Consider the following 26,594-nt stretch of genomic DNA (forward strand, 5'->3'; position numbering starts at 1 on the left):
CGTGCCCCGGTCCGGGAAGATCCCACATGCTGCGGAGTGGCTGGGCCCATGAGCCATGGCCGCTGAGCCTGCGCGTCCGGAGCCTGTGCTCCGCAACGGGAGAGGCCACAACAGTGTGAGGCCCAAAAAACTCTAGATGGGGCATAACACCATTTATTAAGCAGGAACCTACAAATATTGACTTGGGACTGTCCAAGACGTTTTTATCCAACAAGATCAGGAAACAAAGTGTTGGGGTCAACCACATTTTTCTTGTAACTAGTATATAACTTGTATATAACTTGTCATAAACATATCAGACCTATGTTCAAAAAGGCAGAATGTATATACACTTTTGCGATTTTTTTCTATGTTTGCCTCCAGGTTCATTCTCTGCCCTTCTCTGCCTTGCTCTGTGCTCCAAGATGTCAAACTCTAACTAATCATTCAGGCTCCCTAGCTTCTGGCTCCCAGTTGCATGCAGCCAATTGGAAGCATCGACAGGAGATTCTAGGGCAGAAGAAGAGAAGGGCTGGGCTTCCCTGGTGGCACAGCGGTTAAGAGTCTGCCTGCTAATGCAGGGGACACGGGTTCGAGCCCTGGTCCAGGAAGATCCCACACACCACGGAGCAACTAAGCCCATGCGCCACAATTACTGAGCCCGCGATCTAGAGCCCGTGAGCCACAACTACTGAGCCCACGTGCCACAACTACTGAAGCCTGCATGCCTAGAGCCTGTGCTCCGCAACAGGAGACACCACCACAATGAGAAGCCCGCACACCGCAGCGAAGGGTAGACCCCGCTCGCCATAACTAGAGAAAGCCGGTGCACAGCAATGAAGACCCAAAGCAGCCAAAAATAAATGAAATAAAATAATTTATAAAAAAAAAAAAAACGAAAGGTTGAGGGTATTGACCTACCCCCAATCCTTCCTGGGCCACTGTGCATCTCCCAGGGTCCTCACTGGGCTGCAGAAACTTGTGCCCTCTGCCCCTCGGTCCCAGGAGGTAGGAATAGCTTCCTGCTGTTGCTAAATGCTGGGCGCCTCTCCATCCGTTGTTGGTTCCTTTAACCCAGCCCACTCTTCCATAAACAGTCCCTTCATTAAAAGCTCTTCAGTTAACCCTTCAAGATAGACACCTGCCAGGACCCTGAGTGGAATCACTGCAGTTGCCTTTCTATATTTAGCGAGTGATTTCTATGTGGTCTTCTAAGAAATGTGGCAAATGCAAAAGAAAGCCAAGCCATGCTACTGGTCCTCAGGATGCTTGTGAATCCAGGTAGGGACATAAAACCGTCCAAAGGTGTCATACTCACACTCTCAATGGAGGCAGTATCTCCAAAGGCCTAAACTTGTTTTAAGCCTCTACCTACCCCCAACCCTGTACCAAAACATACGTGTCCTCAGTCCCGTTCACTCAGGGCCAGTGTAATCATCTAGGAAACAGTGGCCAGGTGTGTGGCTCTGCTTCCATGGATTAGTTCTGGGCAGCTTCTTTCCCCTCATCCCTCCAAGTCCATTTTATCATGAACTCCTGCAGATTCTCTTTCTTAAAATCTCTCAAATTCGTCCAACTTCTCCTTAGTGCCTCTGTCCTACTCCGGTAGAAGCTGGGATTATTTCTCACCTCCATTTCTGCGAGAGCCGTCTCACCGCTCCCCCAGCCTCCAGTCTTGCCTTCCACTTCCAGCCCGTGCTTCACCGTGAGGCCTGAGGGATCTCTGTCCTGTTGTTTCACTGCTCCAGACCCTCCCAGGATGAAGTCTAACCATAAAATGGCTTAGCTCACATTGTGACAACCTTTCCAGACTCTTTTTTTTTTTTGGCTGCTCTGGGTCTCAGTTGTGGCACGCGGGATCTTTAGTTGCAGCACGTGAACTCTTAGTTGTGGCATGCATGCGGGATCTAATTCCCTGACCAGGGATCGAACCCAGGCCCCCTGCATTGGGAGCACAGAGTCTTAACCACTGGGCCACCAGGGAAGCCCCCTTCCAGACTCTTGACACAGTCTTCTCATCGACTGCTCCAAAGAGACGATTTCTTCCAGTTCTTTATCAGAACTATGTCTTTTCTTGCCTTGGTGCCTAGACTCATACTATTTCCTTTGCCAAGAATCCCTTCTCTGCCTCCCTGCAGTGACCTTTGGCCTGACTAACTTCTATTTTATGATTCAAGTCTCAGCATAGACATCACCGCCTCCGACAATCACCCCTTATTGCCTGCACCCACCCCCTCCAAAACCAGAACTTTGGATTAGGTAGTTGTCCCATGAGACAGCTTCTACAGCATCCTTTACTTCTCTCGTCACCCTTCCGTAGTATTGTTTTGTAATTGCCGGCATGCTTGTACCTATTTCCCACCTGACAGTAAGCTGTGTCAGGGCAAGAACTCTGTCACTGCTGCCGCTTCAACATCTAGCAAAGAATGATCAAAACTATCTATTTAAAAGTTGAAATTAAGAGAAGGAAGGAAATCTCAACCTGGTTTAAAGGACTGGCAATGTCAAAATTGCTATTATTTAGAAACAGAGTATCTCTCAACAGTCACAGGCTCTGTATATCCAAGTGGGTGTTGTTCTAAATGTGTCTGCAGCTCTTTGTGCCCCAAACCCATCCTCTACTAAGGAGAATAAAATTCCACGCATGCGTCAAAGGACCAAAGGGCAGGGACTGCTCTGTGAACCTCCCTCTCTCCCCCTTGTCCCCATTGCCCGGTAGGTGATGCCTGCTTGAATAGAGAACGCCTGCATGAGAGCATTGGAGTTATTTTCAGAAGCTTCATTATCTCAGCTGGAAATCCTGGGGCAGCTTTTTGCAAACCAAATGGAGTTCAATTAATGAATCAAGAGCAAAGGATCAAGACCTAAATATTGAGAGTCAACATTAGCAAAAATCTCTCAGCACCCAGATGGTCAAGTTCAATGTCCCAAAGTGCTCTTAGAAGAGGGGAAACTGAGATTTTCCTGGAATGGTGTTTAGAGGCACAGGAATGGACTAAAATGAACTCATTTTACTGGTGTATTGATGAAATCACAGAACCATGCTTGGCAAGTCTTCTCCTCAACTCTTTTTCTCAAGGCTAACTAAGGATAGTTGAATTCCCTTTTGTAACTTGCTTACCATTGCCAGGGAAGCCTTACTAATTCATCTCCCACTGGTTAAAAATGGATGATAATTAGGATGAATACAGTCCTGAAGTGTATCTATGGAGGAAACTGATTTTCTTAAAAATAACAAGGCTATGAAAATGTTTTTTAAGCTCATTAAAATGAACCTTTGGTGCACTCTGTTGTATACAAAGATGCAAATCATGTAAGGGTTCTCACTGGGAAAAACATAGTGGCTTGGCCACCCATGTCCATCTCCCCTCCCTTAAAAGATCCCAGGAAAAAGACAGTAAAATAGGTATAAAACCCACAAGAAAATAAGAGAGGCAAGAGTTCAATGCATGTGTGAAGGACCGACAGCAGTGGAACCAGGTAACTGACTACAGAGTCAGAGGCAAGGAATTCCTCTTAATTCCTTACTAAGAGGCAAGGAATTTACAATCTGAAGGGCTGAAGATAGGATTTCAGTGAAGTGTGAGCCCCTTGGATCTGCAAACCTGCAGCGGCTTGGAACCTCCAGAGAGAGGACTGGGGATGATGCAGGGCTCAAAACAAGGGTCCTGTGTGAGGTCTGCAAGCTGAGTGGTGGGACAGTGAGAAAGCTGGCAGAGGGAGGTTCTCCACTTTTCCCACCACCCACACTCACAGAAAGACTAGATGGTTCTCCCCTAAGTAACTCAAACTTCCAAACACCAACATTTGCAGAATCAGAAGGGGTCTCTTAGGATGGCTGACTCAGCAAGCAGCAACTGTGCATGAATTCTCAACAATGATTAAGCTCCACTCCTCACACACATAGGTTCCAACAGGCTTCTTAGTCTCTCCGTGTAAAAAATGAACAGATAGCAATGGGTCACCAGCCATTTGAGGAAAACCTCCAGCAAGGAATATGAAATCGAAACAAGCAGAAATAAGGTAACTGGAGAAACAAAGAGCACAATGAAAAATAAACAAAACTAATTAATAGTCTACAAGAAGTAAGAGAAAATATGGGATCCATAAAACAAGAACAAAATTCTCTTAAAAAAGAACATTCAGAGAACAAAAAGAGCTAAAATGTAATAGCTGAAATTTAAACAAGATATATTCATGAGAACGGTCAAAAAATAAAGTAAAAAAATATGGTGGAAATAGAGAAAGAAACAGACTTAGAAAATCAATCTAGGAGGTCCAATATCCTTCCAACACGGGAGGCAGAGAGAAAGAACAAAGAAAACAGAGGAGAATTTTATCAAATAAATAATATGAGGAAATTTCCCAGATCTCAGACATGAGTCTCTGGATTGGTTTACAAATGGGCTGCAGATTAATGATAAGAATCCATTGCTTTTTTTGTAAAACAAATCGTTTAGATTTATTTGATTTTTAAACTATCTGCCTTTATTGTTTTTTGATAAAATTTAAACTTTCATTTAAAATAACTTTAAAAAGGGAGCATCTTACCTATTTTCTTAGGTCTGTTTTATGAATGCTGTGAGGCACGCCTCCTTTGTCTCACTATGTACACTTAAAAACAATACAACTGGGCTTCCCTGGTGGCGCAGTGGTTGAGAGTCCGCCTGCTGATGCGGGGGAGGCGGGTTCGTGCCCTGGTCCGGGAGGATCTCACGTGCCGTGGAGCGGCTGGGCCCGTGAGCCACGGCCGCTGGGCCTGCGCGTCCGGAGCCTGTGCTCCGCGACGGGAGAGGCCGCAACAGTGAGAGGCCCGCGTACCGCAAAAAAAAAAAAAAAAAAAAAAAAAAATACAACTGATTAGGACTTTATTTCCTATGTCAGGTTTCTGACTAATTCAGCCCAATCTCCCTGAATTTCCCCTTCCCATTATCTTTAAACAAATTGTTGAAATAATAGTATATAATCCATTTCCTATATTTCCCAAATGCAGAATGTGAGCACAGTTGAAACAAACACCAAGGCCATCTCTTGTTTTATGCATATTCTTCCTACAGTAACAAAATAGTTCACTGGGCTTGTCTGAGTAAGAAACAAGAACAGAGAGCAAGATAGGTAGAAAGAAAGAAAGATGATAGACAGATAATGTGATTGATAAAGATGATAAATAAGTAGATGGATAGAGAGATGGCTAGATAGATAGATAGATAGATAAACGGACAGGTATAGACAGATGAATAAGCATGACCAAAATCGTGCTCTTGGTGGTAGAGGGAAGCCCACACTTTCAAATGAAAGTGGTAGATCATCCAAAGGTTAATACTCAAATTGTTTGTTTTTAGTTTTCAACATGATGGTAAAGTTTAACTTGTTTTTCTAAATAAGCTGAAAAAATAGAACATTGACTTTTGTTCATGATACACATGGCCAATTACAAGCAATTCTGCAGCCATGAGAGGAGGCTTCCCGTTCCAGCACAATGGTGGTCTACACAGATTCAGAAACCCTTCTGCTATGAACACCTAGATATGCTGGATAAGATATAATAAGAAAAGTTTGCTTCTTTATGTTTTAATGTAATACTGAGCTTGCAAGAAAGAAAAAGAAACTCCCAGGTATAAAAAAAAAGGGTACAAGGGCATTGAAAACCAGGAGGGTGAATATTCAGTCTGACCATGAGGCATCCCTGATGAAACGGGGTGGAGTGGGGTGGTGTCAGAGAGTGCATCAGGTAGTGGTGGGGGGCTGAGGACCGTCTTGATACATAAATGACAGCTAAGGCTTCGTGAGCCCAGGAGTTGGGAAACTGGAACTGAAGTTTCTGCAGAGACCCAGACATCTCAAAAGGCTAAACCCCTCTGTGAAAGAATGTCTTACAAAACAGCCTCTGCTCAACAGCTTGGGGAGATCATCTGGAAACTTCTCTGCTGGAAAAAACTCCCCCCATCCCTCTTGCACCCAGGAATAAGGATATTTTGATCGAAAGCTGCATTTATGCCATGGTTATGCTGCCAGGAATTAGAGGATATCTACATTAAGTCATCTAATCATCACAACAATCGTATGTGGTCAGTATTTTAAAGCACATTTTATAGATGAACCTGGGAATCAGAGATTAGATAATCTGTCTCAAGTTAAAGGGAGTAAGTAACAGAATTGGGATTCAAACTCACATTTTCTAACTTCAATCTAGAGTTTTATTCATTGATATTAGTTAATCTGGGCCTCTGTTTTAGATATTTAAACTGTGTCCACTTACTACAGCACCAATATAACTGATTTTTCATTTTTCCTTTGTTTCCAAAATGTAACATCAATCATGATCTGCTGGTGGTATTTTCAGTTATGAGGCCACCATGATGTGTCCAACCAAGAGTGAAGAAAACCGAACCAAGAAAATACATGTTTTGTGAGCCTCTTAACAGGAGAAACACTTTTCATACGCAAGAACTTACTGTGGAAACAAGGTGGTTATAAGTACCTCATGAATCTTCTTTCTGGATGTACTACAGGAGAGGATTTTTCACTAGTATTCTAAGTTTAAAGAGTATAGTTTAGAATTCTACATAAGATATGGGGTGGGGGGGGGGAAACGACAATAATGTGTCCCCAGACAGTGGGAAAAGGAGAAAATAAGGTAAAACCAGTAAAATGATTACTGTTCCGCTGGGGGTCACTAAAAGACCATCTGTTTATAAATGTGTAAGTAAAGTATTTGGGATCACCTAAAACTCTGAACGAGGGGATACTGGAGCAAATTCAGGGAGCCAGGACTGGAAAATGATATAATTTGATCAGCAAAAATTCAGTCCACTGTTCTGATCCCCATCAGGTATAAGATCATGTGAAATTAAGGGGACAGTGGAGAGCCACTTGGGGGAACCCCGGGCCATTTACATACAGACCAAAGGAGATGGGAGTCTGAGTAGAGCAGAAATTAACATAACGGCCACGTGGCAAAGCTCTTCTGATGTAGGAAAGGACAGCTTCCAGCTTCCTCATGGAAAATATACTTCTTATGGTCGATTGGCATATCTTGTACTGATAACCTTGGTGACAATCTAATTTCTCACATAGCTGGCCTACATGGAGAGAATGCATTGCTTAGGCTGCCTTGAAAGTCCACGGTGTTTTTGTTACTTGGAGTTCTGGTATTCTGCTTACTATTTACATTTGTCTTCTAATACGGCCTGCCCCTAACGGGGACACACAGATCCTCCCATGCAGGTGTTTACATCTGTTTGACAACTGCACTGCCCGTTACAAGTGAACCCTAGTTTGCTTGGTTAATATGAGTCCACCCCTTAGAGATGGATCCAACGTTACTGTGCCTCCAATTAGGTTTCTGATCCTCTGTAGCAGAAGCTTGGGCACTGGATTATGGGGATATCACCAAGGGCACTTTGTGGGAACAAATCCATGGGTCCTATAGGATTACGAGATCCCATCCCTCTGAATCATGGTGTGATGAGCGAAGCTTTTCCACTTGAAACCACAACGACGCTTTCTGTGCATTTTTCACTTACGTGCTGTAACTAGAGATGTGCACTGTTTTTCAAGAAAGATTGTGTGCTCTGTAATTTAACCATGAAGATCTACAGTGGGATCTGTTACTAGTACACAGAGTCATGAACAAAGCTTTGTACAACACCCATTGCATTGGTCCATCTGCTTTCAACGGGCTTGGTTAATGAATTGTCTTGGTTTAAATTTGCTGAGCGTGGCAGTATAGAACCGTGCTTTTTCTTTTATTTGCAAGAATATTTAGTAGAAGATTTTTTTAAAAAGAAGTTTTTGAAAAGGTAAGAATAGCAAAACTGGGCAGATAAATATGCCATTTATCATTTATTAACATCGTATATTTTTGAATGCCTGCTTTATATCAAGCAATGTTCTAGAAAGCTGGGATTCTTATTTTTGGCAGTGTGTGGATTTTTCTTTCACTTTTTATTTGGAAATAATTTCAAATTTACAGAAAACTTGGAAAATTAGCAATTGTGCCAAGAATATATGAATACCCAGGGGTACCTACTGTTAATATTTCCCTCCATTTACTCTATCACTTGCTGCTTACCTCTCTTCATAATAATTTTTAGAAAGCTGGGATATCAAAGTAAAAGCATGGGGAATCCCAGACCTCAAGGGTCCTCTGGCTTTAAGAACTGGGTAATCATGTTAGGAAAAAAAAATCACAAGTCATTATAAAGGATGCTATCATGAATGGATCTATACACAATGTTTAGCAGGACCTGTGCTACCCCTGTGTTGAGGCTTAAAGGGTGACTAGGAAGCTGTCAGGGTGGCAAGTGTAGGGTGTGCAGAAATTGTTTAAGGGTTCCTGGAGCATAACGGATGAGATGCAGAGGTGCTGGACAGTTAGGAAAGATCCAAAATCTCATGGGGATTTTATGCAATACTGAGGAGCTTCATGATTAGTGAAGGTGACGGAAGCCACGTTGACCAAATGGATAAATTTTGAGTGTTTCACACTCCCTTAACTAGCTGAGAGTAGGGTAGATGCTAGGGGATGGGGGAGGGGCAAACTAGAACCTTGGAAGCATCCAGTAGAAAATATGTCCCAATAGTCCAGAGGACTTGGGATAGTCTGGGCCTGGACTAGGGCAGTGGCCATGATGGCAAAGAGCTGACTGTGAAACACAGGAGATATTTACAAGGTGACAAAAGAACTATTGTAATCATTGACAACCAACACTAGCAGTGACATATTCTTGTGTATTCAGTGCCTGCTGGGTGACCTTTTTTACACAAAGAGCAGCAATACTACCTGCTGTTCTATGGCTGTTTCAATTTGAGAAATTGAACATTAGAGCTTTTTTTTTTTTTTTTTTTTTTTGCTGTACGCAGGCCTCTCACTGCAGTGGCCTCTCCCATTGTGGAGCACAGGCTCCGGAAGCACAGGTTCAGCGGTCATGGCTCACGGGCCCAGCCGCTCCACGGCATGTGGGATCCTCCTGGACCTGGGCATGAACCCGTGTCCCCTGCATCGGCAGGGGGACTCTCAACCACTGCACCCACAGGGAAGCCCGAACATTAGAGCTTTTAATGCAAACTATGAGTAGCTGTGTGTCACCAACCGAGGGGATTAGCCCCAAGATGCTGAGGTTTTAGCATCCAGGAGACTGTTAATTCCTGGCCATGGTGCTTACAGTTCAGGTGAGCTGTTCTGCCAGGCGCTAAAATCGGAAGCAATGGGGTGTCATGTTTAAGAAACAGAGCTTGGTGCCAGCCAGGCCTGGGTCTGAATCTCAGATTTCCCGTTGGCTTCAACTCTTGTTTCTGAACGAAGTTTCGTTGTCCGTAAAATAGAGATTAGAGTACTTATGAGTTAGGGTTGTTATCGGGATTAAATGAGATACTTGCTTAAATTCACACATAAGTGGTGGAGCTAAGATTCCACCGTAGATCTAGCTGACAGCAGAGGCAACACTCTCCCTTTCAACTTCTTTCCCTTTTATATTTAATATTTGCATAATTTTCATTATTTTTAAAAATGGTATACTTTCAGTTTCTATTTCCCTTTTGACCCAAGAGTTATTTATTTCAGAGAGAGCTTTTGAAACTCCATGAAGAAAGGCTTTCTGTGCTTTGGTTTAGTTATTGATTTTCTAGTTTTATTCCACAATCATCAGAGGATGTTGTTTGTATTACTTCTACCTTATGGAACTTACTGCATTTTTTTGTGACAATCTATGGTTAATTTGTGAATGTTCTATGTGGATTAGAAAAAAAAAGTGTACTCTTTATTATCAGGGTACAAAGACTGTGATGTGTCCAGACATCCCTTAATTATGTCATTTGGGTCTTCTGTATCTTTGTTTATCTTTTGTCCAATTGCCTTGTCTTGGATTGAGAGTAGTATTGAACTACCTAATTTTAGTATGCTTCTATTTCTTCTTGCATTTTCTGCATATTTTGCTGTAAAGGTTGCTGCTGTGTCACCTGATGTGCATGCATAACTGCTGAATTCTGTTCCTTGTGAACTCTGGCCTTTAACATAAACCAGTTCTTCTTTGTCTTGTTCTGTGCTTTTCAGTCTGCACTTTACCCTGTCACATATCAAGATCAAAACTGATGCTTTCTGTTTTTGCTGTTAGTTTGCATTTGCCTTATATAATCTGCCCAGCCTATATTTTTGGCCTTTTAAAATCACTTTGTGTTAGGTGTGTCTCATACTCAGCACAGAGTTGAATTTTGCAGAGTCCATATTTCTGACTGGTACATTATACTCTGCCTGGCATGTGACTGGAGTTCCATAAAATAGGTTTCTTTTTTCTTTTCTTCTTTTATTCAACCAGGGTCAAGACTCAATTAAACCCCTCGTCTTTTGGGGTTTTTTTCTTTTTTTCAGTTTTAATGAGGTATAACGGACAAAATTGTAAGATATTTAAAGTTCACATCATGGTGATTTGATACACGGGCACATTGTGAAAGGTTAATTTACTGTCAGCAGTTTTGTATCTGTTTGGACCCAAATCCCCTCCTGGACCCTCTGGCTTAGCTGGATTCTCTTTTTCAGTCTTGCCCTACTGGTTCTCACACCCCAGCAGGACAGGCTTTCCCTTACCACCTAGGAGGCCCTACATACACTTATCAATGGTCAACTTGAAGAGCACCGATATAAAAGTTTAAAAATGGGAACTATATTCAATATCTTGTGATAAACCATAACGGAAAAGAATATGGAAAAGAATGTATATATATGTATAACTGAATCACTTTGCTGTGTAGCAGAAATTAACACAACATTGTAAATCAACGATACTTCAATCATATAAAATTTTTTAAAATGCATCCTCTCTACTGGCTTGACAAAATGAAGCTTCCAATATTTGAACTAAGGCCTGATATCTCCCCAAATATTCTTTACAATGTAATTAAATGACTGGGAGAAATATGATAGCATGTAAGTCCACCGTTGAAAGGAACCCTAGAAATCATCTACTCAAACTCTCTCCCTAATGTATTAACCACTTCTACAATATCCCGAGTTTTCTAGTCTCTGTATTTTTCTGGGAATGGTAAACTGACACTGTCACCCATTCTATAGGCATGACATTAAAGACCAATTGTATCATACATTAACTATATGACCATAGGAACTTACGTAAGCCCTGAGCCTCAGTTATTTTTATCTGCAGAGTGGGGATGATGTTAGAAACTCAGAGGACTAAACATGATTACAAATTCAAGGACAAGGCAGGAAATGTGAAGACCCAGGCAGGTAATTAACTGAATCCCCTAAGTGTAAGGCAAAAGGAGTGACTAGGAGAGTTCATTCCCTTTTCAAAGGATAAGACTCTACTGGGCTCCTATAGATGGGAGGCCTGCCTGCAGCAATATAGGCCTAATGATATCATTAGATCTTCTTATTTTTCTAGAAAAGTAGAAATCTGGCTTTTTTTTTTTTAATAAAGTAATTTCTTATAGCCCATGTGAAAGTTGCAGAAACCTTTTTTGTTTTCTTTTCTTTTTTGGGGGGGGTGCACCGTGCAGCATGCGGGATCTTAGTTCCCTGACCAGGAATTGAAACTGTGCCCACTGCGGTGGAACCACACAGTCTTAACCGCTGGACAACCAGGGAAGTCCAGAAATCTGGCTTTTTAATGTGAAATTTTCTGACTATTCAATGTGGCAACTAATTCAAATTTCTTTGCAACCCTAGATAGACCACTAAAAAAACATATCTGTGGGCTGGGGACACCTAAAGGCTGCCACTTTGCAGTCTCTGGGTTGAAGTAATTAGCATGCTGCCCAGCACAAGACAGCCACTGGATAAATTATGAATTCATCAGATCCGAAACCTTAGACCTCAGACCCTTGGGAGAAAGGACTTGTTTGACTGACTGGGTAAAAGCCCAGGGAAGAGGAAACTCAGGAACCAGGATGTCAACTGTAGGCCCAGGAAAGTGGTAGAAATTGGGGGGAGGGGAAGCAAAACAGAGAACGGGTGGGAATGGACCATCTAAGAATTCTGCCTCCTTCCCAATCTGCCTTCTCAGATTCATCTTTTGCTAATACCCCCTGGCTCGCTCATACAATGGCTGATCTCTGATCCCTATGCAGATAGAACTGACGGGCGGGGAGCAGGGTAGACCCTGCAGCTGACCGGGGTCAGAAGGGCTAGCAGCTTCCTTAGCATAAGTTTACTGGGAAGAGAACAAAAAAAGCGTTCAGCTGTGAGCCAAGGAGGCAACTTTCTCCCTGCTCTTATTTCCTTTGGGTTTTCCCCATCAGCAGCTCGGAGCCCAGCCAAATACTTCCTCGTTGGGTTGGGGTGGGGTTGCAGCTGTCCCACTCATTTGTAAATAAGGGCCAGTAGAGCTGTTTCTTTTTCTAGCATTTGAATGAGGATGCAAAGGTCACCACGATTCCCCCTTCTCTGGCTCAATTTCTCTCTCTCTTCTCTACATGTCTTTTATTTTCCTTCCAGATGTATGTTTTCTGTCAGCAGAGATAAAGGAAAACTTTTGGGGGAATAGGGACCCCAAATACTGGCTCATCTTGCCTGGATTCCTTCTAATTGCCATGGATTGGGTTATATATCTATCCTGTGGCAAAGATGTCATGTATAGGCTTTGGGAAATAGCACTCCAGGCTTGGATCGAGGCCACTCCTTCTTCTCTCTTGAGAATAAAGAGAGCTTCAAAGCCGAAAAGTGTTAAGGATGCTCTCATCAAACCCTCCAAGTACACAGTTGAGAACACGGAGGCCCAGAGAGGCCTGGTTGCTTATTGTTACCTAACATCAATAATACATAGTACTGGGGACTTCCCTGGTGGTCCAGTGGTTAAGACTCTGTGCTTCCAATGCAGGGGGCAGGGGTTCGAGCTCTGGTAAGGGAACTAAGATCCCATATGCTGCATGATGCAGCCAAAAAAAAAAACCCAATAGGAATAATACATAGTATTATATAGCTTATATTCATGGAAGGTTTTCCTGGGCTAAGCAGTTCACATTGATTTCCTCATTGAATCTTCACAACTCAACGAGGCATTGATTTCAACTATTTCCATTTTACATACGACAAAACTGAGGTTCAGTGCTCCGAGAGACTTGCCCAAAGTTCCATATACTGGCAGAGGCAGACCCAGGGAAGAGAGATAAGATCCTGACTCCACTGATTCAACTCTTTCCAGAACCAGAGCTTAGTATACAGATTCTTCATGAGGATAAAAGGAAGAAAAAGAAGGATGGAGGAAGAAACAGAGGGAGGCCTAGCTTGACATATACATTCCTGCATCGTGGTCCTTTCAGGCTATTCTTTGGAAACTGTCCAGTGTTTCCAGAACACAAGTACAACCTGATAAAAGCTCTCTTTCAACCGCAGAGGCCAAAGAGCAGTGAGATACGGAGGAGGGCGTTAGCCATCCTTACCTGTTCTCAGGGTCAGCCAAGGCCATGCTCCGAGTGACGAAGCACATCTTGAGAGGGATGCTTTTCCGGTCTCTATGGAAGGAGAAGGACTGCGATGACAGAGGATCTGAGGACCCGCCGCCTAACCGAGGGGATTCTGGCGGAGGCGTTTCCCACCCGATCTCGGATACTGGGGAGCCTTTCTTCACGTAGGGTGTGGCTTCCCGCATATACTTCACTGCAAGCAAAAAGACAACAGTAAGCACTTTTCAGTACATCAGGGCTGAATTTCTGAAAAGTCTGATGGCATTTTTGAAACTTGTATTAGATAAGCTCTTAAACAGAGACTCTTAAAATCTGAACAAGATTCAGAATTTCTATTCCTTAAATTATGTACCAACGTGGTTTTTAGAACTTGCCATAAGGATAACCTGAACTTGAGAATTACTCTCAGCTTTTTTTAATTATGACAATTTCTATCTTTTCTGATTATGAGGTGCATTCTGGGAAAGAGGCTGAAAAACAAATGGGCAGAGAGTGAGAAAGCATATCTTAGGCTAAAAGACACACAGTTATTCAGTAGAGATGTAGGGAATCTAGTGGCCACATTTACTATCCACGTCTCCATTATTCTGTTGAGACTCAGGGATAGGCTTTTCAATTTAATAGTATTAAGAACATATATGCAGGGACTTCCCTGGTGGCTTAGCGGTTAAGAATCGCCTGCCAATGCAGGGGACACAGGTTCGATCCCCGGTCTGGGAAGATCCCACATGCCACACAGCAGCTACGCCCGTGCGCCACAACTACCAAGTCTGCACTCTAGAGCCCTCAAGCCACAACTACTGAGCCCGCATGACACAACTACTGAAGCCCATGCATCTAGAGCCCATGCTCCGCCACCGCAATGAGAAGCCTGCGCACCGCAATGAAGAGTAGCCCCTGCTTGCTGCAACTAGAGAAAAGCCTGTGCACAGCAACGGAGACCCAACACAGCCAAAAATAAATAAATAAAATTTAAAAAAATTTTTTAAAAAGAACATATATGCAAAGAAATACATAGAAGAACACTTATTTTGTAATGGTAAAAATCTGTGATGGCAAAAATATTACTTGTATAAGCCAAAAACTAGAAACAACCTAAATGTCCACTAAAAAGAAAGAGGAGAGGTTAAATAAATTGTAAGACGTTTATACATTCATTAAAAAAAAATGAGATAACTATAGAGGCGTTGATGTAGAATAACCTCTAAGATCTATTAACAGTCTAAAAAAACTTTAGAGAACAGTGCATATACTGTACTCATTTTGTGTATAAAATCATAGATATTTATCCTCGTATAGCTACAACTATTTCTGGATAGAAATCCAAGAAAATGTTAACGGTAGTTAGCTCTAGGAGTGGAACTGCAAGTCAAGACGATGGAAAAATAGACCTTTACTATTCATTTATTACTCTTTTATACCATTCTCATGTTTAGCCATATGCATATATTACTTTATAAAATTTAAAGAAACAAAATCGTTTAAAAGCTGAATGGAGCAGACTAAAATTCTGCTCTTTGATATGCTTACTAAGGTGGTATTTGCCAATTCTAAATTTAAGCATTTGGTCCTTAGACAGCTTTCAAGTGGACAGGGAAACTGGATTCTTGGAATATGCAATATAAGCTTCCATATCCTTCTCTCTGTCACTTACATGGTAAGTCCCTTAGAGGTATTTGTTATTACAAATGGCAGTGGATTGGAATGGGTGAAAACCAGGGGGCACTTCCTCCAGATCTCTGGTGATTCAATTCCACAAACTAGTGCCTTCCCTGTGTAAGACTTGGACTCAGGTTCATGGAGACTGCAGGAATAAACAATACATGGCTTCCATACTTAAGAGTTACAAAATCATGGCTGACTGTAGTGGATGCTGTTGGTGTCCCGGCAGATCCTTTTCAGCAGCTAGGGCACCTATATCCTAGCTGCTGTGTGTTGGCTGAGAACAATTCTTAGCTACTCTCCTGCTCTGGAAAACTGCTCTTGGACCATCAGAAGCCGTCAAACCTGGGAGACTATAGAGCTGCTGCCCGATTCCCCAGACAGAGGCTCTGCTTCTAGGGAACCCCACCTAAGACAGTTGCATAAAACAAGTACATAAACTGTGGCATAAAGCAGAATGAGCTATAAGAAGAATAAAGGACCTTGGAAGAATTCATCAGACAAATGGATCTAGGGGCTTGAGTGACAGGTTAGGTTTGCAACACTTTAATAAGCAGACCAAACATACCCACATGCATGCAATATGGATCTATATATTGGAGGACCCAAACTAAATTTCAAAACTAGCCACATGAATTTAAGACAGAGGAGATGTCATTTAGCACCAACACATATTTAAAAAGAAGACTTCAGAATTTTCACTGAATATAAGTGCCACTGGGAGAAAACAGCTCCATGGTTGCTGCAAACCTGTTAGCACAGGTTGCAGTAACAGAAGAAGAAAGGTGATTCAGGGACAGTGTATTTCAAGGAATATTGTTTATTTCTGGGCAGTGTATTTAAAGAGGAGCACAGACATACCTATAAACAAATGCAGAAAATTTAGTGGGACAGAATTAAGCTGTCTAAAAACTGGAATAAATAAATTCTCTTTTGAAGGTACTGAATTTCCATCGCTAAAATGCTTTTGCAGTAGCTAGAACTCTGCTTAGCTTTGTATATTGTAGACTTATACTTATTGATATATGGGAAATTCAAGTATCAGCTGAGATTGAAGATTCTACTTTGATTGTATTATTATCCTTCTGGCTGGAGTAGGGGGTGAGCATTGTGGAGGTGAGAATCCAGGGATGCTTCATGGAGTAGGTGGCATTTGAACTTGGCCTTAAAGGGCAGCTAGGACTTTTAAAAGTAGAGGTAAGAATAACAGTCCTTCTTTTATATAATGTACTCTGATTTATAATTTCTATCACAATTCCATAGGAAAGGAAAATTGGACCTCAGTTTGGAAGGGGGATAAAGAAGAACATTTATCATTACTCTTCATGATGTGCCAAGTATGAAATCAGGCACTCTTCCTTAGAACCTATGTTTCCTCTGAGAGCTTTAGATGTCATCTCTCCTTTTCACCAGTGTTGGGAAGATGGCTCAGCAAAATCCCTAAATGAGTCTTGAGATCTCTGGCACCGCCAGAAAATAAGATTCAATTTCAAGGAAATAAAGGAGACTAAGAGATTATCATCATTGCTCCTAAGCAAGATACACTAAGATCACTGAACTATTTCCATATCTATCCTGAGGAAGAACTAGCAACACCACCACAATCCTGCTTAAAGTTCCTTTGTTTAGGAGTCCTGCTTCTTTTTGATATTTATAGGAAGTGGAGAAACTTGTTCTTGGGTATAGCAACGAGAGCAGAAGAAAACTGTCTTGGATTTGTCCAGAGGCTCACAATTTCTGGCCCAAGGGAAGCAATAAAATTGTCAGACTATCCCTTCTGAGGGATATTACAAGTAGTTTCTACAAGATTTGGCCATCAGTTATGAGCATAATTCTACTGTCAAGCGGTGCCCTCTCCAATCACCAACTGAGGCCTGAGGCTAAGTCCCCTCATTCAGACAGTAAAAGCACTGCAGCCATGTCTGGGTGTTGTAAAGCAGTGCCTCTAATAGGAAATTAAGAGTGTGTGAAAACTTTCCGTGGTTCTTTGTGCCTTTGTGTCCTGAAACTTCTACACATTGCAATCAAAATAATGAACGTGGTCTAATTCAGGGAGGGTCAGATGTTACCTAAGACTAGATTTGACAGCAATAGGTGCCCCAAATTACAGTGTATTAAATAATATAGAGGTTTGCTTTTACCGAAAGTCTAGTGTGAAAGAAAAGGGCTGCTAGGGCAACTCTGCTCCCTGAAGTTTTTAGGTCCTCAGGCTTCTGCTCCTTTCCTGCTCTACACTGCTAACCTGCCATCGAATGACCCAAGAGGGCTGCTTGGGTTCCAGCCATCGTGACCAAATTCCCATCGTTAGGAAGAAGGAAAAAGTCAAAGACACACTACCCTTCCTTCAGGGTCACTTTTCAGAAGCTGACACACTATCTACTTACAACCCATCAGCCAGAATTTAGTCACACGGCCACTTCTACATGGAAAAGAAATTTACTCTTAACTCTGGACAGTTCTATGCCAACCTGGCTAAAAGTTGGTGTGAGGGGAGGCTATTACTGTGGAAGAAAAAGAGAATAGACATTAGGGGACAATTCTTAGCTTTTGCCACAGGGAGATATCCCTAACCGTGCCAGCTTAACACAACTAGATTTTATAAGATATAACCACAAATAAATGCATTGGAGCAATCAGTAAAAAACACAAGAACTAGGAGGTTTCATGAACTCTGATAAGTGTTTGTTGTGTACTAACTCACTTGAGCCTCACAACAACCCTAGGATACAGACATTGCAATCATTCCCATTTTACTGAAGATTGTGCAATAGAGAGAGAGAGAAACTCATAAACTCAAGTTAGAGTGCAGGAAAGTGGCAGACACATGAGTCAAATCGAGGCAGCCTGGCTCCAGAGTCCTTACCTTTAACCATGAAGCAATACTGTTTCTCGCACTTTTAAAAAAATTAACTGGATGAGTGTGAGTGTGTGTGTGTGTGTGTGTGTGTGTGTGTGTGTGTGTCTGTGTGTGTCTGTGTATTTAAGCCAACGTTTTCATGTACTGGGAGAAAACATCCAATTAAGAGGCTATTTGCCTATAACATAAGAGAGCTGGATTTTGTAAGGCTGAACTAATAAACTGGCATTTCAACAAATGCCTTTTAAGGCACTGTCATATGTATAATACAGGGTTTAACCTGGCAGATCTGAACAGCTAGTGTCTGCATAATTAGACCGCCATGTGCTTACAGACAGTAATTTCAGGCAAAGAACTGTTGAAACTGATCAAGCAGCAGCCAGGCCCAGGCTCAGGGCACCTCATAATCAGGACTAATTAATAAACCATGCCCTTTCTGGGCATCATGAATTAAAAACCATGGCTGAGCAATTAAAATTCCAATCCTCCCTTACAAAATACGGGTAGAAGAGAAATGAGAAGTGGTCTCCAAACCAATAATGCACCAAGTCACTTTCAATATGTTTCCAGTTTTTCATCTGAAAGATGCCCAGTTGTGAAGATTTCAAAAGAACATTCAGGAAACCCACGTTTGCAAAGGCCCCAAGTTGCCACAATTAAATCTTTGTTGAGGAGGCCAGGTGACATTTGAAAGGAAAAGCACACACAGGCTACTAATGAGGAAATGCTTTAGGCAAATCCAATCAACTGTCCTACCAGGCTGGTTTCTGAAGAACCAGCAAGTCCCTCTGTTATGTGCAAGTTTTCTTCTTAAAAATAACAACAAAACAACCAAAAAAGGGATTTCCAGATTACAGGAGGAAAAGAAATATTTCACTACTCTAGGGGATGTGAACATGAAATGTACATTTTCTAATGTGATTAAGGGGAAAAGGCATCAGCTGGAGCCAAGAAACCTGAGTATTCAGACCTTCAGTGAAACCTGCAAATTGGGGACAAGTTGGTGACAATGGGGTTTGCTGACTCAATGAAATACGCAAGAGACTTCTCTTAATGCCATTTCCTGGGTCATCTTAGGAAAGATGCAGAGGGAGATCATCAATATTTCCAAAAAGACCAAGAAATGATGAAAGAGGTAATATAAGCTTCTCAGAAACTATAGCTAATCTCTCAGGAGGCTGAGCGGTGAACTGGAAAGAGAATTGACCTTGGGAGTCAGGGACCTGGTTCCAGTTCCAGCCCTGTCGCTAACTACCTCTCCAGCCCTGGGCAAGTTATTTCACCTTCTAGACCTCATTCTCCTCACATGTCAGGGGTGGGAAATAAGGCTCCTACCCTTCAAACATTCGATGATCCCTTGGGAAATCGCTGTTAAACATTTAACATCACCGTTAAAATGTGTGCCAAATCCTTAGGCCTCAGGCAGATGTGCCTTCTGACTTTTTACCAAGCCCTATGGGCACCTGACAAATGAAAACAAACCTATGTTGAGCTTATATACTTAGGTTACTTTTTCTTTACTTTGGCACAGTGGCCTAGAAGAATCATTGTTTTCATTCACTTTCCAATATTTTTTTCACTTATATTTTGCCAGGTGGGTCCTTGAGGGTAGGATTTTCAGACATTTGAAGGATGACCAAAGGTTCGCATGAGGTCATAGGACATTGTGGGTGAGGATGCTGAATTTTCATATGTGGAGTCAGGACTAAAATAAACTGGTTATGAATTTGCTAAGCCTCTACTTTAAAAACTAACTCAAAAATTACGCTATTTTCTACAGCAGAGTCATTTGAGGTGACCTCCTGCCTTGACTCTTCAACAAAGCAAGCTCATTGTCACCAGGGATGACAGGTGGACCCAGGGAAAGTATCCTATTCCATGAGTCCTACAACCACCCAGAAGTATGCTGATTGGTTTAGTTATCCATTAACTGAACAAACATTTAATGAGCTCCTGCTATGGGCATGGCCTTTAGTGCTGGAGTTATTTCAGTGAACAAAACAGACTGGGTGCCTGCCCTTGAGGTGCTTACATTCCAGTGCCTATGAGCAGGATTGGGGTGTGTGTTTGACAATAAACAAACAGATATAGAACTCTGCTCTGAAAGAGACACTCACTAAAGGACTTGGGTCTGTCCCAATTCCTACAGAGCCGTTCTGGCCCTGCCCACTTCCTATCAGTGACTACCTCTTGGTCCCCATTGTCTGCAGACCAGCCATAGAGAAATACTGTTTAATTCTCTGAACATGCCTCCGTTCTTTGCACATGTGTTTTTTCCTCTGCATGGAAAGCTTTCTGGCAAACTCCTCTTAATATCAAGTAAGTCTCAATTCAGGTAAGATTTCCTTCTTGAAGTCCTCCAGGCATGCCTCCCTTAAGCTCCAGCCACGGTTTGTGGCGATCTCCACTGATATTAACAGCATCAGGACCTAAACATTATGATGACGGCTTATGCCACGCGAGGCACTGTGCTGGTTCATCTTACAAATATTTAAACACACATCACGTGCAGTTATCTGTTCACATATAGGTCTCTCTGGTGGAATCATAAGGTCCTCAAAGTTGAGTGACTACAGTAGAAGTGAAAACTCTACACTCTGGAACCACACTGCATAGTTTCAAATCTTGCCACTGCCACCTGCCAACTGTGTGAGCTTGGGACAATTTTCTCAACCTTTCGGTGGCTCCATTTCTCCATCTGTAAAGTGGGGATAAAGAGTAGTGCCGGCCTCAAAGAGTTGCTGTGAGGATTAAATGAACTAACACATATAAAGGGCTTAGAACTGAGGTCCGCACATGCTAAGTATTCATCAGTGTTAGAAAAAATAAAAAATTGATATTCTCATCTATATCCACAGCAATTAACACAGAAGTCTGGCTGTAAAACACGGAAGTTTTGAGCAAATGAAAGACAAAGTTAGTAGGATCTCCAAGATACGATTTTTCACAGATTTGTTCTTCAGGAGAAGGCGGCTTATAACAGAAGTAGCAGAGGCCAGAGAGTATCTGTCACTGATCCAAGGTTTCAAGACAAAGGAGTAACAGATGAGGCTCAGAAATCCTTGTCCTCTATCCTGAAGAATGAAGGTTGGCAAAAACTTTTTCTGTAAAGGGCCAGATATAAAATTTCTTGGACCTTAGGGTCTTGGTCACAACTACTTCCTTCCATTGTAGCATGAAAGACACACAGATGATATGTCAATAAATCAGCGTGGCTGCATTGCAACAGCATTTTGTTTACCCAAACAGGCAGTGGGCCTTGTTTGAACAAAGGGCTTTAGAATACTAACTAGCAGCTACTGACTACTCACTATGCATCCGGCCCTACTCTAAATGTCAGAAGTATACTAGCTTATTTTCTTATTCTTATTTCTTATTCTATGAAGTAGGACTATTATAATGCCTACCTCACAAGCGAGGGGAGTGTGGCATGGAGAGCTGAAGTGACTTGCCCAAGGTCACACAGCAGCAACTGGCAGAGCCAGATCTGACCTGAGGGAGTCCAGCTCCAAAGCCCCCAGTCCGAACCCGTGTTCTTTCCTGCACTCTGGATGCTGCCTCTACACATGGCTAGATGCTTGTGCCTGAATGAATCCTGTTTGTCCAACCATGAACATTTATAAGTCATGCTTTTAAAAAGACTTTTTTGTCTGGAATGTTTTTCTTGTACTCCTTTTCTTATATGAATCCAAATCTTACTCCTATAATTTGTATTCTCTGATGGTGGCTTTACTCTGCAGAGTACACAAAGCATTTAGAGCACCTTATAAACAGATAAAATATACATATTTGGCTTTACAGAAAGAAAAAGACAAGCCTGGCAAAAAGGAGGCTGGAACCACTAGTACCTTCCTCATCTGATAGCCAGTTGTTATCGGGTTCCTGGTCCACATTCTCTCAGGGCCTAAAGGAGTTAATGGATGACCTAATGTATGACAGGCATCATAGACGTTGCTTTTACTATTTTAGGTCCCTAAAGAGTTGCTGGAAGAGGGGCCTAATGCCTTAGATAACAAAATAAGGATTTAAGAGTTTCACCCAAGCCCAAACTAAATAAATGAAATATAATAGGGATAAGATGGAAAGTTCTGTCATTGTGTATTCAAAGTAAAAATCATTGTAACATGTAGGATAGGAGAACTGTATTATAAGCAGTTTTGTGTGTAGAAAGGTTCTAGGGATGGCCATGGTTATGACTGCATAATAAAGTAATAGGACATTAGGCTCCAATGATTCATGTATGGTGTTCAGAAGAGGATAGTTCCCCTCTTTGTCACCTTGATCAGCCCATACCTGAAGCCCTAATGGGTTAGACAATGTTCAAATGAGGGTAAAGAGGGTAATCGGCTTGTCAAAGATTCAAGAAATAAAGAAAACATAGGTTAAATGAGAGGCATTAGCTCATAGTAGTGAAGAGCATAAACTCTGGAGTCTGACTGCTGGGGTCCAACTCCTAGCTTTTCTATCACCAAGCTCTTGAGTAAATAACTTAGGTTCTTCATGTGTTATTTCTTCCACCCATCTCATAGGTATTGTGAGGATTAAATGAGTTAATATAAGTAAAAAAACTTCTAAGGAACTTGGCATAGCAAACACCATAAGGGTCAATTACCATTATTAGAAGGTAACCTAGAAAAGCGAAGATTGATGGGGCCTAAAGAACAGAAAGCTGTGCCGAACTCACTCTGTGTATCTCTGCAGGGTAGAGCCACAGTCAGTGAAGACAGATTATAGACGTTATATTTGGGTTCAATGTAAGAAAACACTGTGAAGTAGTGAGTTCACTATTGCTAGTAACAGTCAAGCAGAAACTGGATGAGCTATCTCCCACGTTGCAGAAAAGATTCTTTTACTCTGCAGAAGAACAGATTGCTTCTAAAATCCCTTCAAGGTGTCATGTTCTATGTTCTTCCTGGAATGTGGTTCATTAAGATGCGGAATCCAATGACTCCAGTACAGTGAGGGCAGGTCATGGTTGTATACCATGCGAAGTCATGCTGTACATTTCTTTGTTATTATATGCTTATTAGCTACATATTAGTTATGTGACAGTTTGTTACAATATCTGAATCTTAGAATTCTCATTTAGAAAATGAGGAAAACAGTGTCTTCTTTAGAGAGACAATAAAATGAACTAGTTTAATAAGTGGGCTCTAGAGTCACAGAATCTGGGTTCGAACCCCAAATCTTCTACTTTACAAGCTGGGCTTCTTTGAGCAAGGTATGTAACCTCTCTGAACCTCAGTTACCTCACCTGATAATAATACGACCTATCTTGTAGAACTGTCATGAGGGTTAAATAACTTTTAAAATGTATGCAAAGCCATTAGAACAGTGCCTGGCACATCCTTGGCACTCACATATAACTATTGCTATTATGTTGCTGTTACTGTTGTTAGGAAATTTAAATGAGAACATGTATTGCAAGAATACCAATCTCTTTTCTAACTCTAGGAACTGTCAAAATCAGCAGTGTATAAAGTATCATTTCATTCATGCATTTACTGCACATAAATTAAATCTGGGGTTTGCTACAGCATATAATTCAATACACACACACAATTGGACTGAAGCGTATTCATTAGGTATTAATAAGTACTTGAGAGAATATGGATTAACAATGTCTACAGACTTGATCCTCCAACAATTTGCCAGTAAGCTCTTCACCATCGCAAATAATCATAGTTTCTCTTCCTTCGGAAAATACAGTAACTGTTTTAACAGCTATACCCTAACATCTGAAGACAGGAAATGAGTAATGGGCAGAAAGGATGTCTGAATGCTCAAGCCCTAATATTGTTCTTACTCTTTCCTAGACAGAAGATCATGTGTGAATAGGACTTTACGTCAAAAGGCAGGAAGTCCTGCTCTCACTTCCTCCTGACAGGTATCTCTGGAAAATAAACTTCTATTATTCCAGATGTAGCTTGGTAATAACATCCTGCAAATCAGACTTGGGGCTCAGTAAACTTGCAGTTACTTTTCAGTGGCAGAAGCCCAGAGTCATCAAGCTTTTCCGAAAGAAACCACATTAAGTAAACAAAGTATCATGACCATCGGCAGACTCAGGCCGTGTCTGAGATTTTTTATTCACCCTAGCCTGGATAACCTAAAGCGACTGTAGAAGCATCTGAGAGTAAAGGAGATGGGGGTGCGGGCTTTGAAACATTAGGGTCCATTAAACTGGACGATGTTATGAATATCTGCCATTTTCAACAGGCTTTACCGTTTAAAACACTTCTAAGGGCACAATCTCATTTCATACTTATTGTCATCCCCGCCGAACTGTGCACGATCTCCAAGTCCTGCAAGAATCTGGCTGTGCATTTATTTGCTTGAGATTTCCATGGCCCAGGAGGTAAGAGCCTAACAACTTTCCCCACCAAATTCTACCCCCTCCCAAGTACACATACGTGCACACAGACACATCTTGCTCAACAGAACTAATGCCTATTGGTCATACCTGATGCACTGGATTTTGTCCCATAGGCCAAACTTAGCTTGACCTTGCTTACGAGTCTTTTGGGAGAGGAGTTGCCAAGAACTACAAGAACCGATCAGGAGACTAAAACCTCGCAATTTTCCTCTAAGCCTCCAGAAGCTTCTCTTGACCCTGAGCAGCCAAGATAGAAGGGCTTGTTTTGTTGTTTGGTTTGTTTTTTAAGGCGGCAAGGAAGGAGTGATGGTAAGCATCAGAAAAGAGATACAACTCTTTGTAATAAATAGACCCATAGGAAAATTTAACAATAAAAAAGGTGGACAAATTGGGGTTCGGAGGGCTTAATTATCTTACCTCAAGGAAGAAGCAGACCTGGAATCTGGTCTTTTATGTTCTAAATCTAATATCTAATTGAATAAATCTAATAACCCCAGCTGTAGCAATGCAAATGGTCCAAGTGACATGGAGACATAGGCTAGGTTACTGTGACTAATAACTAATGAGTTGCTATTGGTGCTGGAAAAACCTGTGGATATTGGGAGGATTAAATTAATAAACATATTCTGTAAAGATTATATCAGAATTCAAATTGTCAAACTATTCCACATCACAAGGGAAAGATCTAAAAGTAGCAAAGGAAAGACTGAAAAAATAGAGAGCCTCCTGGCATGTTTGATGAAATAAAAAGAGGTAACAGAAAACCAGTATTATAAATAAATAGAAGGGGAAATAACTACAGACACAAGAGAGACTAAAAAGATACTAAAATAAAACTTCGGACATATTTAGGATAATGAATTTGAAGACTTAAATGAAATGCACAAATTCCTGGGGCAGGGGGCGGGGGGGATACTTCCTAAAACTGAGTAGAAATAGGAAGCATGGCTAGTCCTATAACTCTTAAAGGAATAGAAACACTGGTCAATATTCTTCCCACAAAGAAAAGAGAACCAGAGTTTATTAGTGAATTCTGTCAAATTTTCAAAGAATAGATGATTCAAATCTTAATCAAATTATTTCAGAAAACAAAGAAAGAGCCTCCCCAATTTATTCTATGAAGCTAATATAACAAAACCAGACAAGAAAAATTTCAGAAAGGAAAACTGCCAACCCATTTCATTCATAAATTAAAGCAAAAATAGTAAACAAAGTATCAGCAAACCAAGCCAAATAGTATATTAGAAGACAGTACAAATTTGGATTATTTGGAGGCGAGATCAGTTAAATATAAGAAAATGTATAAATGTCATTCAGTATGTTAACAGAAGAAAAGAAGAAAAACATATGATTACTTCAATCAGAAAAATCATTTTATCATATAAACCAGCAAGCTGTTTTAATGAAACAAAAAAGCCCTTTGTAAACCAGAAATAGAAGGTAGCTTCCTTAACTTGATAAAACAAAACACACACACACACACACACACACACACACGTGCAAAAACAAAAGAAAAAAAAAAACAACTTGACATCAAACATTCTAAATGAGGAAATGCTGAAAGCATCTCCTTGAAAATCAGAACCAAAATAATGATACCCATTATTACCACTCTATTCAGTATAGTACTTGAGGCCCTAGGCAATGTTAAAGGATGAGAAGCAATTAAAAGTATAGGATTGAAAGGTTTAAAAAAAATGAATGAATAAGTGAGAGAGTGAAGAAAGAAAGAAAGGAAAAAGGGAAGAAGATGTAAGGTAAAGTACTTAGAGCTCATTATACCTGGATTTCCATCCTGGCCGGGGTCCTAATTTTCTGTGTGGTCATTAGCAATCATTTAACCTCCAATGTTCTTAAGCTTCCTTATCTATAAAATCCAAGCTTTCAAATACCTTGGTTAATTAGGTAGACAGTGATGCCATTAAAAAGAACAGAAAATATGTGAAGAAGTACAGATTTGGGACATGAGAGTAAACTATTTCGGTTCTGAAGATGTCAGGTTTGAGATGTAGACAGACCATCCATGAAGACAGAGATCAAAAGGCGGTAGAACTGTGAGTCTGAAGCTTTGGGAAGTGGTGAGAGCTTCACCTCAATCCCAGGGGGAGGAGGGAATATAACAGTCATAATGGTTAACACTTACTGAGTGCTAACTAAAGGTCCAGAATTTTACATAGCTTACGTCTTTTAATTCTCACAACAACCTTGAAAGATAGGTACTCTTATTACTCACAGTTTACTGATGAAGACACAGAAGTCAAATAAATTACTCTAAGGCCTCACAGCCTCAAAGTCATGGTG

General features: G+C 41.3%; 1 protein-coding gene across 2 annotated transcripts in view; it reads right to left on the reverse strand.

The window, feature by feature from the left end:
- Window positions 1–26,594, reverse strand: part of SNTB1 (syntrophin beta 1) — a 239,078-nt gene that overhangs the window by 127,503 nt on the left and 84,981 nt on the right. For both annotated transcript variants that reach the window (XM_082858486.1, XM_082858485.1), the window contains exon 2: window positions 13,375–13,591. In XM_082858486.1, coding sequence (XP_082714612.1) covers window positions 13,375–13,591 — 217 coding nt within the window. The remainder of the gene's footprint in view (window positions 1–13,374; window positions 13,592–26,594) is intronic.

The sequence above is a fragment of the Leucopleurus acutus genome (genome assembly GCF_964270905.1).
Source record: "Leucopleurus acutus genome assembly, chromosome: 17".
Classification (NCBI taxonomy): domain Eukaryota; kingdom Metazoa; phylum Chordata; class Mammalia; order Artiodactyla; family Delphinidae; genus Leucopleurus; species Leucopleurus acutus.